The following is a 19,930-nucleotide window of genomic DNA, read 5'->3' as shown; positions in this document are numbered from 1 at the left end:
GCTTCTAAATCTCTTTGGCAGCAGCATATAAAGAAATTGTTTTGCATTCAATGTATTTAGATGGTACAAAGGCTACCTTTTGCGTGGCACAACCTCACCAATTATTTTAAATCAGAACTTCACTTACTATGCAAGACCTAAAAAATTCTTACAGTCTATAAACCTTCTCCTAGCAGGCTACTAGTATTTGAGGAAATTTAATTTCTCTCCACCTGTATCCTGTATTTCACATTACTTGAAAGTTTATTTTTCCTGAAAGTTTAATCCAGCATAAAAAAAAAAGTCTCAGATTATGAAATTGGCAACAGATCACCAGAACCAGATGATACTTTTTTAAGACTTGTGCCTAAACCTCAAAATCTCATGGGCAACCTATTACTTAAATCAGCTTTAAGACTAGAGGATTGTTAAACGGCAAATATGATGCTGAGGTTTGGAATAAATGGCTGAACACAAAGGCAGTAAATATGATCTTCTGTATCACAGCCACAGAAATGGTTAAAAAAAAATATAATAGACAGATCAACAGACAACATTCTAAGAGTGAGCCAAGGCCAATTTAGTGGAGATTTTCACAAATTACCTAGAATTCCTTGAGATAGTCAGGTGACGGATGATAACTATCTCTTGAAAAAAATTCCTGAATAACAAAGATGAGGTCTCATGCTATGGAAGGAGAAGTTCTCTGGAAGATCAAGTTTTTAAGGAAAAGATGAAAAATTGTGCATGGAGACTACAAAAGGCTGCTTCCAGCATCCATGGTGGCATTTCCCACTTAAGTTTTATGGAATGAATCAGGTCAACTAACTCAAGAGGGTAAGACAGCAAACCCTAAAAGGAGTATTTCTTCTCATACATCAGGATTCAATTAAAAGCATAGACATATTTTGAATGAGAAATTAGTCTCAGTTTTTCCTGAAAGTGAGGGGACATTCTATTTCTCCAACTGCAGCAGCAAGAGGGACTCTGCTAAAAAATCGTGGTCCTGTGAATATTCTCCAACATAGTTATCTTTCAAGTATCACCAACATCTGATGGAGCAGTCTTGAAGTGAATTTGTGGTCTAACATATTAAGGCCTAGAAGAGAAATAAATGTTTAATTAATTTTCCTCTATGCTGTTTGTATGTGAAGTTTATTAGAGTGACATTACTTTTCCATCAGACAGTCTCGCTCCACTAATTCCTAGTCACAATAATAATTCAGAAAAGAGGTTGCCATTGTTGCACTCTACCCTAGCAATTAGTTCAGAAGGACAAGGGCATGTGAACAAAAACTAAACAGTACAAAAGTCAAACGTACTATAATATATGCAGACAATGATGTGAGAATAAACAGTTTACTTTATCTGCTCTGATTATTTGCATCATTAAACTGCGGAAATTGGTCACAGACTAGACCAACTTTTTCTATGTGGTTGCAGGCTGCCTTTTGCTCCCTGGAACTTAAAACATTTAAAATCCTAAAGCGCTAGCTGTATCAGAGTGCTCTGGTAAACCTGGTTATGATGCACAGAAGCAAGAGTAAGTAATCTGAAGGAGAGATAAAACAAAGAGAATATAGACATGATTTCTCTAAAGTTACAGGGCATATCTAATTCAGCTCTTCTGATTCCCAACCAAACATATTTACCAGCTCCAGTGGCTGAACAGCTTCTAGTCTAAAGAAAAAATTTCTTTCCCCATCAATATGTTTATCATTTTTTTAAATAACACTAAAAGTTTTATATTTAGGAATTTTAGTAGCAACAATTGGCAGTTGCAACTCACATGAGTATCAGTTTAATAATTAAGATATAATACAACAGGAACAGTGTGCTGAAAAGGGCACATAGATTCACCATAATCTTCAGAAAAGGTCTGTGACTGTATTTTTCTTAATAAATTTGCTTATTCTCCAGAAAACAGAAATCTGAGTAGCTGATCAGCAAAAAAAAATTATGAAAAAATGTCTACTGTAGCCTTTCAGACTAATTTTTCAACAGCAATATAGAGCTTTATGTCAAAGGCATATTTAAAAGTCCTAGACATCTGCTTGAGGGCAGTGAAAAGAATGGGATTGAAAGAACTGTAATTCAGATGACAGAGGGAGGGCAAGAGATGAGTTGAGGACAAAGAAGATTAAAAAAAACCAACATATTTTCAGTGGCAAGGATAACCTAGTGTTTAAAGTCAGGCAAACAGAGTGTGCATGACTACAGCAGGATGCTTAGCCTTCAAAGAAGCATCTGTGAATAAAAAAACCAAGCTAGTCTATGAGAGAAGTAAACTAGATTAGCATTTGTGCTAAAGCCATTGAAACATTAAGAAAAGTTATTACCATGTTGGTAAGCAAGTGCTTCTAGGACATACACACCAAATTAACTGATGAGGTTTCCAAGTTCACTGACGAAAGGATAGGTGTGCAACTGCACGCGCAATACCAGAATCATTCAGAATTTCCTGTGTTTGTGCTGCTTTGTGGAAAGGAAAACCAACTGATTATGAAATAAAGAAATCTTACAAGTTTGACACTTGCCCAAATAAAGTAGCTGTACTGGGTCTCATTTTAATGTTTCTTTGGCAGGCCATGCTTATCCTTGGATAGTGACAAGTACTTTCTCAAAAGAGCTGTTACAATTACTCTTCCTTCAAATACCTAGCCACCATTATTCCTTACTTAAAGATGTACTATGTATTCGTCTTATTCCACTTGGGTGCCCAAATCTTTTCTCTATTTAAAATATGAAAGTTTTCTGCTTAATATAAACACAAGTTCTTAAACTGAACTGAAATTCCTCATCTGAGGAAAAATCACACTTGTCCAGGTTCCTGGACTCATATACCAGGGCAGTAGCAAAAACAAGTAACATAGAAAGGATGCTCAGAGGAGCTATGCCATCAGTTTGAGAAACAGGGATTACTGCTTTCCTTGGAATGGTCTATTTCCTTCCTGCAGAAGTAGACTAGAAAAGAAACTTATGTATGGTACATACGACTTTAGCAAACATTTCAACTTCTGCATTCCGATGGAAAACGTATTTTTCTTTTACACTGAATATATTTCCCACTAGCTTTACTTCAAGGCTGCAAACTTTGAAATAACAGTAATTTGATGCACTACATAGTAGAGAAGTGAAAGTAAATGCAGCTTAAAAGACAAAAATGCATCTGAAGACTACCAGCAGTTTTTTCCAAGGCAATCTAAATACACAAGAAACACCAATCATTTACTTCTTTAAATTCTATCATGAAAACTGTAATGGAGGAACAATTTTTAAAAAAAGAAAAACCTAACAAATCTGTAATTAGAAAGCACTAACAACACAAAGTGTAATATGCTTTAATCTCTCTCCCTTTCTCCATTAGTTAAAAGAAAATTTGCGGATATCACACTTAGTCTTAAGTTTTTCCATTATAAGGACATTTCCATTACACAGAACATTTTTTCGTAAATTATTTTTAAATAACAACAGTAGTGGGTACTGGGTCAAGATATAGTGAGCAGGAATAAAATACACTTAAGTAGCTTCACCAGCTGAATAGCTGCCACTGGTCATACTTACTTTTGAAAGGTGATGTTCAGATGAAAATCCCAAGCCATAGACTGTATTTGCCCTGCTGTCTGCCCACTGGCCAAACTTCTGTGATGTTTTAGTAAATGTCATGTTGGGGGTGATGGTGCTGTTTATTATTGCCTGAAAAAGGTAATAGTTGTAAAAAATTAGTTTTGTGGTCTTGATTTTTCTTAAAGACAACTCATAATTGAAAATGCCAATATTATAGGCAATTATCTGTATTAACCAAATGAGACACACACTGGGAACTAGGAAACAGTTTTCTAATTCAATCCCAGCTAAAATTGCAAAGGCATATTTTTGCATACATTCTGTAATAGGTGGAAAAGCTGGGGAGGGGAATAGGCATCAATTTGCAATTGCAAGCAATCTTTTAAGTTCTTTAAAGTATCGACATATAAGGACTATCAAAGACCTTTTTCGTCTCACATTTGTATTTCTTTGTCCCCTAAGGCAATGGCTCTAAAGTTGCCTGGTGATCTCCACTGCTGCTCTCCCCCCACCCCCTTTGCATATGAGATTCTCACCGAAAAACACTCAATAAAACAAAGGAGCACATTTTCTTTTTAAATTTCTGTTCTACAAGAGTCTCTTTCCTTTACACACATACAAGCAAGGCATACAACGGCAGGGTCATACACCAACTACAGAAGTGGAGCTACTCTTGTTATAAATTTCTTCTCTAGTTCTTGTTCTTGCATATACAGGATGCAAGAACATCATCTTCTAGCACATAACTTCTGATAATACAAAACACAAAATGCAATTATTAGGTGATATGCTGGTTCTACTAAAAGCAAACTGAAGTTTCACCATGGATTTCAACAGTATTTCCATCATGTTAAAGAGTATGTATGTGAAGCACTAACTGTACAGATGTGAAGAACATAACATTATTTCTCAGGATGATGACTGAGAAACTTTAACATCACAGAGACCAAGTAACGCTCTCGTAAGACCAAGATCCTCTAGGAGTCAAAATCAGTCTATACTACTTGAGTGATATGGACTTCTGGATTGATATCAAAAAAAGTTATTTTTAAAAGTTTACTTTGCACCCTTTGCTTTTGCTGAGAGATTTGGGTACCACTCCAGCACAGCTACCACCAAACTAACATTTTCTATGAATTCTAAAGGGGAAGCCTGAAAAAATTAAAGCTGAGGGCCCGCTGAGCTCACAAACAGCACCTTATGTTCATATGGTGATTCTCAGATGGAGCGGTGGAGAGGAGTATTGCAAGAAAGTTCACAAGAATACATTGTATTACAACATGTAGAAAGACAAGCAAAAATACTGCAGCACAGGTAAATTTAACAAAACCCTTTCTCAGTGACTTTGGTAGCTTCACTATACTCACATTAATTAAGATGAGCAAACCTGGACATAGCCAATTCTCTCTAATAATCTTTGCGTCTAAATACAAATTTTGCCTACCATTGTAGGCAACTCCTTTAAAATTCTGGAATGCCTGAAAACTTACATTTGAGCTAACAAGCCTCATCAGATCAAAGACAGGATTTGTTGTGTGACCAGAGAATGGAGAACCATCTCAAGCATTAATTGTTCAAAATACATCCCTCAGATTTTCATTAAGAAGCTGCTCTGTGAAGCCACTGGTAAATGAAACACTATTCTCCTTTCTTTAGGCATAAGGTTCAGAGCCCAGAAAAAGCTATCAGACTTCTATGTGCACTATCACCTCCAAGTCACCACCTAGAAAACAGCTGTCTATACCACAGAGGACAAAAGAGATAATGTGAGACAGGTCTTCTCAGAAAGGAGGTGCTCTGAAACTCTTTTTCACTTTTATGTTTCTTGTCTTCTTTCCCACTGTTAGTGCTTGGAAGCCCACTTTTGAAATAAGCAGGCGGAAGCCCAGAACAGAGCTGTGCAAGTTCATTTAATGCCCAATCTCACTTCCTGTGGAAGCTGTCAACAGTAATATGTTTGAAATTAAATATCCTGGGGAGTGTGTAGAACAGATTCTTCCATGCAACTCGAGCTCTAGCTGTGTTGTCTAGTCTGCTTAAGCCCAGGCCCATCCATTGCTTGATTAATCGCAACTTGCATCACATATTTGAGAGCATGAGTATTATGTCATGGACATGATTTCCTCAATTCAGAAGAAGACTCCGATGCCAGAGAGTTAAGACCTCAAAGAAAAATGCAGGTTTAAAGCCTTCAAAGCTGCCATTTCCTGCAGTGACAGCAACATAGCTAGTTGCAGCTTAACCCAGTGGAAAAACATGGGAGTCCACTGTCCACATGACTGGCTGCAGCACAGAGAACCTGGTGCCTGGTCCAGAATGGGACAGCTCTTTTGACAGCAGTCTGCATTTGGGCTGGGTTATAGCAACTGTCAAATTGCTTTCTTGCAAGAGAGAAAGGTAGGAAGAAAACTTCTTAAAAATAATTGTGTTGAGAAAGAGTTCTTCCAATAGAGAAAAATAAAGAGGCTTCACTTCAGTAGACAGCATTAGTGCAAAGATTGGGAAGACTACATTCAGATCCCAGTGATTAAAAAAAAAAAGCTCTTTCATTAAATTTACCAATTTTACAAGGAAATCAAGGCTTTCCATCTTCTCTGTATTAAAAGCCTTGGTATTCTAGATCTCTCACATACAAAACTGTGCCTTTAAAAGTATAATGCTAGAGCATCTTACAAATACAGTCAGCGTCAGCTATCTCTGGAAAGAACTAGATAGCAAACCTTCATATCTTTACCTTAAAAAAAACCCCATTTATTTTCAAAATCAAAATTTATAATTAAGCCTGTCTCATCCATTCAAATAGGTACTGCTTTAACCGCTCTCCTCTAGTCCAGATTTCATTGCAGTTATAAGTATAGCAAATGTCAAATATTTCATCAACTTTTAAGAATGTTGTTTCTAGAAATGAACAAGAAGATCTTAAAAACAGAACAGAGTCAATCGGACAGGCAGACATTTAGCTTTTGAAGAAAACTGACTTAGTTATCTTCAGGCTTTTTTGGAATTATAAAATAGCTTTCATGTTTTCCTTTCATATTAGTTTATCTATGAGAAAATAGGGCATGTGTCTGAGCTGTTTGTTTTACCCCAACAGCTGCAAGATATATAGTAGTGGTCAAATATGATTTTATCTTGTGCTGAAATTAATGGGAAAAATAATTTAAGATACAGAATTGTTTAACTTCTTCAAAGGAAAAGCGCTGAACGCTTGTGCTTACAGGTCTTACCTAAAACCTTTATCGAGCATTTAAAAGATTGTCACTTTAAACTGAGACAGGGATTAAAATAAAAAGATCATCTACTGCAGTAACACTGATGGGAGACAAGACTGAGTAATAACATATACAAGGTTCATGGAACCTGCAGACTGGAAAACCACTCTTTCCCAGAGTCTTCTCTTGTTTTAGGTGAACATAAAATTTTAAGATTTTTTTTCCTACCTTGTGTCTGTGAAAAAAATCAGAGACTTAATTAGTACAGCAAGAACCACACCACACTTGATGTCCTTCCTTTTCTCAGAGATGGCCAGAGACTAATCAGAAAAGACAGTGGGACTCGGAATAATCCTAACATCTGTCTGCACTGTTCCTGGAGAAATAATGGAAGCTTTGTTCCATCACCCAGGAGAAAGAAGTACTGAAATACATTTTTCCAAGGAACTCTGAAATCAGTATATAATTAATAAGAACTGAAAGCCTTAGCAACAACTGCTCAATGTTGTCATGCCATACTACATAAGAAATCTTATTTTTCAGGCTTTCTCTTTATTTTGGGACTGGTAGAAGGAAAAGGTCGCATAAAAGATATTTACTCAAAAGGTCAGAGAAACCAGATTCAAGTTCTATCAAATTACTTGCATCAAGATTTCTTTGACATGGGCAACAGGGCTCCAAATATTGCACATGACTATAAAATATGTAGCCTGTACACTGAACAACTTATGGTCCTTAAACATTTTTTGTACTCCAAATAGAGGGACATCCATCATATCTGGTGCGAGGTATTTCAAGAGGAGATTGCAGCTTCAGAAAACATGACACAGAATGCATCAAAAGGAAGCAGAAGTTGAGTCTGTAGCACCTGTCTTGGCTAAATCTCAGCACCTGAGAACTGAGCAGTCACATGCACATCCTTCTCTCCACCATACAAATCCAAACGATGCTGTAAACCCTGCCAGCACCCAGGTATACAATAAAATCTGTCTGGTTCTATTCCCTCTAAGGGAAGAGCGTGACAGCTTCAACACCAGTAGAGTCTGACAAGTGTTTTTGGCAACATGTATGTTGTCAGTAGTGTTACTGACACCCAGCTATATGCCATACATCAGAGACACTCTCTGGGTGCACTCAAACTTAAAAATGCTTTATATTTACATTTAACTCTTTGTACATACCATATTGCATATGTACAGACATGCTAAAAAAATACAGGGTTTTAAGTAAAAATAAAGGAACTCTCTGGGAATTATGCTGGAAACACACTTTAAATTCTTCCATGTGTCCCTCTACTATTCACCTGTGTATGTTTCAGAGCAGCGTTGTGAATCTTTGAAAGAATGGGACTCTCTTAATGATAACTGGGATTCTAGGCCTTCATCTAAGACTTGGATGAAAACATTACTAGGATTGCAGCACCCACAGAGTAAATAAAAGTGATAAACTGTATTATCAGTATACCTTGCCAATAGTACTGAATGTAAAGGGAATGCTGCAGTAGACAAAAGAACGACTAAATAGATTAACAACTACTTGACAATTTAATTCAGCAGGCACTCAGCAGGAGATGCAGCATCGGGATGAAGGCAGAGGAACCCCAGTGGATATCAGAATAAGGATTTTGTATATACTCCAGATCAGTTAAAGCACTACATTTTATAACTGGTAGTCTTGATTTCATACATCATCTAGTCCCAATCCCAGTGTCTTTATTCATAAATACTGACTCAAAAGGTATTTGAATTATTTGACAGAACTAATGGGATCATTTGAAGGAAGGCTGAGAAGGAAAAAAGCAAAGTAAGACCTAAAGTTGGAAAAATTCTGGTAGGCTCTGATACCAGTCTCAGCCACTTGAAGCAGGGATTTTTGACTATGAGATCAATTTCCACATACTTCTTTGTGATAGAAATTCTCCTTTTACATTTAAAATAGCAATACTCTAGATATTTTAAAAAATGCAGGGTAATAATTTTCAGCTTTCAATAAGTAGTCATAAAACACTCTCTGCCATGCTTTTAACAGTTCCAATCATTTTTAACTGATGCATCTCCAAAAGCTTCAAATGAAAGTCTCTGGAAAGGATCACAACTTTTGATTACAGTCCGTATATCTTTAATGCCCTTAGCGCAGAATTTTCTGCTACACTGTTTGTAAAGTTACTGTTATTATAGCTACTTGGGTAGAAACAGTCAAAGATTTTCTGCACATCGAACTAATTTCTTAGATAACATGTCTTACAACAGCAGCAGCTCAGCACAATATCCTTTCTAGTTAAAACAGAGAAAAAAAACCAAACCAAACCAAACAACCAACCATAAAAAACCCCCACCAAAACAAAACTGAGTCTTCATAAAAGCTTACCATTTATTAGGCAGGCTTTATTAGGAAGCAATCCTCGCATTCTCTACAGCAAAAGTTGGAAGATTACACAACAAAGGATTTACTAAAGGATTATGGCCACTGAACAGATGTCCTTCATAATGCTGAAGCTAATTATATTGATAAATGACTGAGTACAGAAATGAAAACGTTATTGGAACCCTATTTGTACTTTTTGTACAAATATGGGTGTTTTTAGCCTTCTCACAGCATTAACCAAGGAACAGGTCATCACTTCAATTCAGCAATGGTTATTGATGTCATTACAACTGCATGGAAAACAGAATTTACAAATAAACACTTAAAACATATAATGAGGCAACGTTACCATTTTAACACATCAGTAATCTGTTGGTCAGTTAATGATACAAATATATGAGAAGAAATACGAAGAACATCAAACCAGAAAATAATAACAAAAATGTTTCACACAACCAGGTTTTCTGAAATAAAATTTACCTTTGAGCCATCCAAACTGATTATCCTGTAGACATTTCTTGTGCTGTCGTAGAAGTAGGACACAGTAACAGCATGCTTGCTGGTGGGAACCCAGTTCTTCTTAGTGTTTGGGTCAATCTGGAAGACATGAGCTCGGGTGCTGAAGATGGGTTGTTCCCTGAAGGATAGAGAGAAGAAGTCATGAATCTAATTTGTCCATACTATCACTGCACACAAGCTATCTGCCAGTTATGCCCATCGGGATGTACACAAGTAACTCTGCATGATAAACCTTGCCTGGTGACTTCTGCATGTGTTGCTGTGTAGAGCAGGTAAGTTTGTTGATACATATATACAAGCAAAATGTAAGCCTTCTAAGGCAAATATCAGCACCCAGTTGTGGAGTCAGATAAATAGAGACATCTCTAATATAGATTCAGCCCCATCCCATCATCTCCCCTGCTCTTCACTGCCCATCTATCCCTTTAAACTAAATGGCATTAATACCTGTGTAACTTCATCTCATTACACCACACACTGTAGAATGTGCATGACTTCAAGTCCACTTCTTCTCCAAAATCTTCTAACATTCTGATTATTTTCATCAATTTTAGGCCATAATCTGGATCTGAACCGGCTGATTCAATGCAATTACTCTAAAACTATCATTAACTAAGGCCAGGAACATGTGTTGTGAATCCCTCATTCTTTGGAGCTTTACACCTGAATGTATTTATGCCAACATTAAATAATGTATAAAATAAATTTTAAATTGTAAATTGCTTAGCAAATAAAATTATATGAGGCAAAAAAACCCCTTATTATAATTTAGAATTTACAACTGTTTTTCCCCATGAACACTACCAAGACGTACAGCATTGCACAGAAATCTAAAAACATTTTAATATCACTAAGAAGGTGATAAGATGGCCTTCTACAATGGAGTGACTGTATCAGTGGACAAGGGATAGGCTGTGGTTGTCAGTTATCTGCACTTCTGTAAAGCCTTTGACACAGTCCCCTACAACATACTTCTCTCTAAATTGGAAGAGATAGATTCAGTGGATGGACAGTTTTGTGGATAAGGAACTGGTTGGACAGCTGCATCTAGAGGGTAGTGATCAATGGCTCAGAGTCCCAATGGACATCAGTTTTAATATGTTCATTGACAACATAGAGAATGAGACTGATTGCACCCTCAGCAAGTTTGCACTTGACACCAAGCTGAGTAGCGCAGCTGATGCACTTGAGGGATGGGATACCATCCAGAGGGACCTGGACAAACTCAAGAAGTGGGCCCATGGGAATCTCATGAGGTTTAACACTGTCAAGCGCAAGGTGCTGCACCTGGATCAGAGCAACCCTGGTATCAACACAGGCTGGGGGATGGACAGATCAGAGCAGCCCTGCCCAGAAGGACTTGGGGGTGCTGGTGGCTGAGAGGCTGGACATGACCCAGCCATGGGCACTCCCAGCCCAGAGAGCCAAACGTGTCCTGGGCTGCATCCAAAGCAGCGCAGCCAGCAGGGCCAGGGAGGGGATTCTGCCCCTCTGCTCTGCTCTGCTGGGACCCCACCTGCAGTGCTGCATCCAGCTCTGGGGTCCCAGCACTGGAAGGACATGGAGATGTTGGAGCGAGTCCAGAGGAAGTCACCAAGATAATCAGATGGATGGAGAACCTCTCCTATGAGGAAAGGCTTAGAAAGTTGGAATTGTTCAGCCTGGAGAAGGCTCCAGGGAGACCTTAGAGCAGCCTCTCAGTACCTAAAGGGGACCTACAAGAGAGCTAGTAGAGGGACTTTTTTACCAGGACATGAAGTGATAGGACAAGGGGAGATGGCTTCAGACTGAAAGAGGGCAGGTTTAGATAAGATATTAGGAGGAAGTTCTTTACTGTGAGGATGGTGAGACACTGGAACACGTTGCCCAGAGATGATGTGGCTGGCTGTTCCACCCCTGGAAGTGTTCAGGACCAGGCTGGACTGGGTATTGAGCAACCTCATCTAGTGGAAAGTGTCCCTACCCATGCAGGGAGGTTGGAATTAGATTGTCTTTAATGTCCCTTCCAATTCAAACTATTCTATGATACTGTAGCTATCAGTTTAAATTTGGCTACATTTTAATGACATGTTGATTGCTGTACTCTTTAAGGAGTGCTGCCATCAAATTCCAAAGATACAAAATACTGGGATTTTAGGTTGAATTTAACTTTCTAGGTATTTTGACTCCCATTTTCAGGGTGTGAAAAAAATACACCTTTTGACCTGCCCTCACTTTCTTTTCAGAGGTATGTTTTTCATACATTTTTCCCCAAATAAAAGGAAGTGTAAAAAACCCCACAGAATTTGGTTAGTTGTAGTCAAAGGGGTTTAACTTGGCCTCATTACAAAGGGGTACATGTGAACTCTCTGAAATGTCTCTATTGCTTGGCAGGAAGAGCAGCTTTCAGTAGTAGAATTGTATTACTCAGGTGGGAGTCAAGATTCCTTGAAGTTCACCAGACAACAGACGTGGTGTTCTCCTACATTGGACGAAATGACAGAAAGTATGCAGAACAAATCAGAGACAGCAAAACAGAGTTTCAATGAAAGATAAAGAAGGAGGAAGGCAGGCCAAGGGGATCAATGCACATGGAAGTTCTCCACAGATACGTACCCTCAGCATCAATTCATCTTCTCCTTGTAAATCACCAAGCTTTAGGAGGTTGCATAGCTAATTTCCTGATCCAAATCTCTTGCACACGAATGTTATGCAAAGGTGACTGGCTTTTATAGACCTTTTGTCTAACAGAACAAACTAATTATTTCTGCTCTTTTGAATATCTACAATTACTTCTTCAATCACACTTTAACTTTAGTTGTCTTCAATATTAGATATATTTTTAAATGTACCTCCCAGATAAGTATATGTTAATATATAGGGTGCATATTAACATAATGCACCAGCTTTTTAACCCCTGGAAAATTAAAGAGACCATGCAAAAAATATGGAAAAAATCTTAGAAGCCTGACAATTGTTTTGATTAATATTGACATTGAAAGGAAACTATAAAGGTTCTGACCACATTAATTAAAGACCAAAGAAGAACTGAATCCAAGATGCAGATGCATGGTTAATGAATATACATTTGACCAGCACTAATGCTCAGTTCACTCCCAGTACAGTATATCACATAACTGGGACTTTCAACACACCACAGGTCAGGATTTTAATATGTAAAAAGTAGGTGAGCACTATGCGACTAAAGCGTCAGTAAAAGCCAACCGTTCAGCCCTGAAATGTTGCTCTCCAGCACTGTCAGCACAAAAATCTTCCACAGCCCCACCTAAATATCCTCAATTTGTTCAATGAGGTGGCCTGCGTGTTCCTGCTGATTTTTCAGCAGTGCTGCTCAAGACAAACCAGAGCACCTTGCAGGGCACATTGTGGGTCTGGCATAGACAGTGCAGTTAGGTATGGAACAGCATAAATGAAGCTTACTTACACTTCTTTAATCACTTCTGATAAAACTAGAGTTACAGTCTTTTCTTTGCATGTTTTAAGTACAGCTATACTGAATGACAAGCTGTCTTCACTCTGTGGGAAAAGCATAGCTCCCTTTGTTAAATGAGTTGGATAAATCATGATTTTGCCAGATTACTGAGAAAAAAATTAGGATTTTTTTCTGACAAAGACACTAAACTTCAGATGCCTCTAGAATTAGACCACTGTTTTGACACTTGACAATGAACATTTATAAAGATTATTTCTGCAAACTAATGGAAGTTATGCACCATATGTCTATAGGATTAAATGTGTTATAGAATCAGCCACTGATGCATTACTGAAGTCCTTCAAAGCTGCTGTACAATTACATCATCTGTACTTTTCTGTAGCAACATACTATACAGAGCTACTTAAATTTTATATTTCCTAAAACATCTGTAAACAAGCAACAGGTAATATATAAAACATATAGAAATATTTGTAACTTCAGCCAATTCATCTTTACCTATAAGATTTGCTCTTCCATTGTCCACACAAGGACATGATTCCCTCCCAGCCTGGAAGTTTCAATTGATTCAGCTGAAATAATATTATTTACCGGAATAGTAGTTAAATAGGAGGATAGCTTCCTCTTTGCCTTCTTAAGTGGTCAAAAAATTACTATTTTTTTTTTTATTATAATATATATTTCTATATATAAAAAATAAGTCCCCTATTTTTCACAGGATCACAGAATAAGCTGAGTTGGAAGGGATCCTCAAGGATCATTAAGTACAACTGTTGGCCCTGCATAGCACCATCCCCCATTTTTGCCCATATAGAGTTGAGAAAGGAAGAATAGCTTTAAAGAATCCTGTAAAAATCTTGTAAAAAAAAACAGCTGTAAAGAATCCTGTAAAAAAAATAAACCACCCTATCAGTTTCTTACTCTTCCCTCTCTTCTCTTCCCCTTTCACCTCTCTCTTCTTGTTCTTTCATTACCAGAAGCTATTTAGTATTCATTAAAGACATTAACAGGAACTAAGACAAGAACTCCTCACTAATTACAAAGAAAAGTAATTCATTTTTCCAGAAATATACTGATGCTGGACAAAAAGAAAACAAACTAACCAGAATGCCATAGTAACACAGTTTGACTATTAGAAATGTCCGCTCAGGCGTGGCAAAAACATTAAGGCTCATATCCTGCTGTTCTTAATTGCCTTAGGCTGCAATCTTACAATGGCCGAAGACTAACAAGAAGTAAGTGCCAAGTCCTCCTGGACCTGAGAAGCAACGTGATGACTAAAGAAGCAAAAGAACTATCATTTTAGCAGGCAGAGTCTTAACAGACTTTTCCATAATCAATATAGAAATTCATTCATTGATACGTGATCAGTCCTATGCTAAGCTTAGGAGATAAACCTGTTTACTAAGAGTTGAATGAATAGTTTCCAACCACTCTTTCCATTATGACATCTTAACACAACTTTAAAAAAGAAATGCAGACTGCTCAATATAGGAAACATGTTACACTAATGAAAGCTTGCATGAAAGAAGCTTAAGTTATTATAGAAGGTTAGAAAGAAGTTTTCTTGCTAATCCATAATTAATGTATGCTTCTTTTTTAAAAAAGGTATATATTCTTTAATGTGTCTAGTACTTCTACAGCACTAGTGGTGAAGACCTCTTTTTGCTTATTTCTTCCCTCACACTATTGCTTACCATGACTCTAAAATTATCATGAATACCATAAAACCTACAATTTCTCAAGGCTGGGATTCCATTGTCTTAGTTACTCAGAAAACATGAAAAGAAAGTATGAACTTCTACAACATTACTTGATGTCCTACTTGCCTACCCTTATGGAGTGTTAATGACACTAAAAAACATACTAAAAACTAGATGCAACCCTCCGTTCCTCCTCCATACCAGGTTAAATTGACAATGTTTCAGCAGAGAAGTTGCTGCACTATGTAGGATGAGGTCAGGAACTTCCCTGTATGGACACAAGACCAGGCCAGGACTGCAGATGAAGAAAAAAGAGACAAGGGCAATGACTCTCAAGCAAGGCCTGGAGCAAAGAGCTGCCCAAGCAGAAGCAGACAGCAGACACAGAAACAGCCTAACACTGAGTGGACTGTGGCCCGTGGAGTAACTGAGTTTTTTTTAAAAAGGAACCACTACAGGCACTGCCTGCCACCTGGAAGGTTAAAATTTCTCAGCAGAGGTATTTTCCCCAACCATTATGACAAAAAGGGGATGAATAAGCACATGTGATGTGGTCTTCTTACTCAGCTCAGTGTTGATAGTGAAAATTCCATGAGATTCATGTCAATATCTATTTCTCCAATATGGATCTTCCAAGCTCCAGTGCATTTTTCAAACTTCCTGGCTTTTATGCACACAGAGTCCACATACAACACTGTTTTCAAAACAAGTCCAACACAACATGCCTTGGAGATATTTTCTTGTTGCAAGAAAGATTTGCAGAGCAAGATTTCATCCATCAGGCTTCATACAAAGAGTTTCAGAGAAAGATGATGCCACATGCATCCAAAAACAGGACAGTATCCCTGTGCTCAAAATGGGAGTGCACCCACACTCCAAGCTGGTTGGAGCGGTGGAGACTGGACAAAAAGTGTGCTATCCTCATGCCATTACAGCCCCGGGCACAGGAGACCCTGCCACATGACTGCATGCTCAGCACAGAGTATCCAGCAGTCCTGAGGACTGCAAACCCTCGCAATAGGCATCACACATATTGTGCAGGTGGTCATTTTGCATATAGTGAATTCTGAACTTCCATAATAGCTGTCATCCAAGGAAATTTCTCCCCAGGTCAGACAACATGAACACCGCACATTTCAGGCAGTATTTTACTATTTCAGGTATTTCAGGCATTTGCTGATTATCCTCATATTTAGGATAGGACAAAGACCTTTTTGCTTTTTCCAAATGTCACCAAACTACTCCCACAGCTTTTTCCCGGTGTCCCGCTAGTCTTAAAAATATTCTCCCCTAGCTTGTTTCTGAAGCTGTAGCAAGTTTTGTTACTCTAAGCAGCCTGAGAAGAGATCCCTGAAAAGAAACGAGGAGAGTGATTAAAAGTGCAGCTCTAGTTAAAACTAATTCATAAATTACAGCATCCAAGCATCAGTGTTGTTTAAGGAGTCCAAGTCAACAAGCTCTGCACACAGTTCAAAGCAACAGAAAACCACAGATTTTTCCATATTCATAAAATGCTCTGAGGTCTGATAAAAATTGTACACATTTGAGGGAAGTATTGCATAACACTGGCTTCCATTGTATGGAAACTGTTTGAAATGTAACCTTTTACTGGACAGGAAGTAACTGCCAATACCATCTTGAAGTTAAAATTATAAAGTAGAACAAACATACTCAGTGGACTTGTGTAATGAGTATGACTTCAGATTTTGCTTTTTGTCTCACATACAACTTTCACATACAATATAGATATATAATAACTTTCATATCTCAAAACAAGCTTTGAGATAATAAAAAAGTGGAAGTTACAATCAAGTAACCAAATCAAAATCTTTCCTATACCAACAATGGTTCTACCTGTCCTTGCTGTTACGTTTTGGATTTGAATCAGGTTTATTCGAAGTCAGCAAATGTTTAGGAAGCTGCTGCTAAAAAGCTTGGTAAGTTTTGTGTATACAGTTACCAGTTAATACACATACCTGCCTATTTACCTATGAAGTTCAAAATACAAGCTTTACTGACTGTGTTCTGTAGCTATGTAATATGACACAGGCAGTGCCTTCTAGCTTTTTTCTAAGCTGCTTTGTTTCCATTTAAGAATCAGCTTTTAGTATTAGATTTTTAAGCATTTAGGAATTAGCATACCATCTCAAGTAATACCTGCCATTTTTCAGGATTTGAGGGGAGAAAAATTATCTATAAACTTACATTAAACCTGTAAGGTTAAGTAAAAAATACATTTACCTTAGCCAGAAACATAATTATATACTGTCCATTACATTTTCAAGGACCTGAAGTTTTAACCGATTTTTTTCAGCTTGAAGTAGGATATTGCACAGTACTTAAAGAGACATAAGGAACAGGAAGTCAGTAGAAAATAATTTCATGATTACCAGAAATCTATTTTCTTTGAAATATTAGTGTCTCTATAAGACTAGCGAAAATCTGTGAGCTATTTGGACAACAGAGGGAAAACTTGCTCTCTATTTGCATACCTTAACACCCCACACCTTTGAAAAGAAAAGAACACCAAATAAAAAAACCCAAACAACAACCTTGCAACATTTTACTGTGGGCTAAGAAGTATATGCAAAACATGTATGAATACAGCTAGATGCAAAGTTTTATACAAACCAGGCTAAATTTGATGCCTATGAGCAGACAGAATTCTACTTAAATCAGCAATTATGGACTTTCATTAGCAGAAAAACTGTTCACTTATGATTATTTGCATCAATTAATAGAAGTTTTATATTACATAGGAGGCAAGTCAGGAAAGCTCGTAACTTCAAATACTTCTGAAATCAATTCCTTTTGGTAACATTTTGGCACATCCACTAGGGTGGATGGCATCTTCAGATGGGTAACAGAGCTGGTGAAGGGACTGGAGCACAAGTTATATATGGAGTGGCTGAGGCAGCTGGGGGGATATAGCCTGAAGAAAAAAAGAGCCTGAGCTGGTGAAGGGACTGGAGCACAAGTTGTATAAGGAGCGGCTGAGGCAGCTGGGGGGATATAGCATGAAGAAAAAAAGAGCCTGAGGGGGGACCTTATCACTGTCTACAACTATCTCAAAGGAGGTTGTAGCCAGATGGGGGTCGTCATCTTCTCATGGTAAAAAGTGACGTGATAAGAGGAAATTGCCTCAATTTGCACCAGTGGAGATTTAGAGTACGTATTAAGAAAAATTTATCTGTGGTAAGGGTTATCAAGCAGGGTGCCCAGAGAAGTGGTGGAGTCATCATCCCTGGAAGCACTAAAAAAACATTTGGATATGGTGCTTGAGAACATGTTTTAGTGGTGACCATCATGGTGCTCCTTGGCTGACTGTTGGACTTGGTGATCTTACAGGTCTTTTCCAACCTTAACAAGTCTACGACTCACAGGTATGTAATCCTATAAAACAGTCTGTCTGGGGAAAAAATGGATGACTCTATATGTGCCAATCTCAACCAAATACTCAGGAAGCCCATACCTGGTACCTTCCAGAGAAGGAAGGGAAAGAAAAGAGGTAGGGGAGTTTCATACAAACACTGTAAGACAACCACAGACAGCACTTAAAATGTATTGTCATCACATGAAATCCCAAGAGTTAGGATTACCATACCTTGGGAAATAAAGCTCTTGCTATTGAACAAACATGAAGAGCAATGAGAAAGTTTACCTAAACTCATTTCTCTTTTGTCTGAACTTCCCATTCATAAGGGACTCATGACGGATCTTAGTAAACTTTAGAAGAGTAAAGAGTTTTTTCCACAGCACAGATTTAATTTAGCTGTAGGACAGCACAGACATTAGTCTCACAAATTTAGCAACATCAACAGCATGGAAGATGGCAGAGTTGCAAACTGAGGACAAATCAGCCCAGTACTGAAAATTAAGGCTTATATAGTAGAGCAAAGAAAAATCCCAACAAAACTCTTAAATTTTTGGTATAATGACAGTGAACATAGAGCTTCTTATACTAAAGATTAATGAAGTTACCTGTAGGTTATGTACAGGGCAGTGTTAAGCTGTTTTTTTTTTTAAAAGGAAAAAAAATAGACAGTGGATTTCCTCTCACTTCAGCAGTTCTCTGGGTTTGTTTTAAATGCCTGTTCTCCAATGCCTCCATATTCTGCTATCGTATGCTGCTCAAGTTCAGCAGGTAGGCAACCAGCTGAAGCACTGCAGGAAATATTCATGGCAATAACATATCACTGACTGTGAAAGTTACTCCAATAGCTGAATGATGGTCCATGTCTCTAAGGTTTTCCTTTTTTGTTCTTCCACACAACCTTGAAAAGCTCATTTTCATAGCAGGAATCAAGCAAGAGTTCTGGGAATCAAATGAGGTAACAAAAAGTGTATTATCAAGTACTCAGCTTTATCTTCATGCCTTTCACTTCAGTTTAGTACCTCATTCCAGGGATATAGGTATCTTCAGAATTTTTCTAGGTACCTAAGTGATCATTCCTCTAAACTGTGCAAGTAAGTGGATAAAGGTATCTCTGAATAAACATTTACCTTAAATTTGTTTTAATTACAAGATTGGAGGGAGTTAACCATTAGCTTTTAATGACTTAAGAGCAACTAAATTATCTTAGGTTGAATTCTAGAATAGATGCTATCTATAGTGAAAATACTAAGAAATCATGGTAGTAAAAACTTGTATTTTTTTTCCTGAATTTTGCCCTGTTCGAAAATTCTTGTCAGGAAGTCAAGAGAGGAGTTCTCCTGTCTTTAGAACTAGACAATTAATTTTAAGATATACAGCTTTTTTCCACATCTAGTCACCAAAAATATTTATCAGAAGCAAACAAAAAAACCAGCTTAATGTCAGGTTTTAGTCTATGAACAAAGAACCTTGAAATGACAGTGTAATGAGACATTTCTGAAAGAAGTCTAGATATTAACATTCCTGCAACAGCCCTTACATGCAGTAAATTAAACTATGCTGCATCTAGAACAAGAAATAAGCAGGCAATGGTCTAAAAATATTAATTTTTCTCCATTCTACAGCAAGGAAATCCAACTTAGCCGCACTTGCAACACAAGCAGAAAAAAGAGGAATGAAGCCTATACAGCACAATGTAACAAAGGAAGAAATACTGTTATGCATGCCTGTTAGTAAAATAAGTTTAGAAAGGCCCAAAACCAATCCATAACCAGGCTTT

General features: G+C 37.6%; 1 protein-coding gene across 2 annotated transcripts in view; it reads right to left on the bottom strand.

Annotated features, from left to right (window-relative positions):
- HOMER1 (homer scaffold protein 1) overlaps positions 1-19,930 on the bottom strand; it is a 324,423-nt gene that overhangs the window by 284,003 nt on the left and 20,490 nt on the right. For both annotated transcript variants that reach the window (XM_032095988.1, XM_032095987.1), the window contains exons 2-3: positions 9,603-9,759; positions 3,544-3,675 (exon numbers count right to left, since the gene is read on the bottom strand). In XM_032095988.1, the coding sequence (XP_031951879.1) occupies positions 3,544-3,675; positions 9,603-9,759 (289 nt within the window). The remainder of the gene's footprint in view (positions 1-3,543; positions 3,676-9,602; positions 9,760-19,930) is intronic.

This window comes from Corvus moneduloides, chromosome Z (assembly GCF_009650955.1).
Source record: "Corvus moneduloides isolate bCorMon1 chromosome Z, bCorMon1.pri, whole genome shotgun sequence".
In the NCBI taxonomy this organism is placed as follows: domain Eukaryota; kingdom Metazoa; phylum Chordata; class Aves; order Passeriformes; family Corvidae; genus Corvus; species Corvus moneduloides.
The sequence above is the reverse complement of the archived record's forward strand: the minus strand, read 5'-3'. Positions and strand labels throughout refer to the sequence as shown.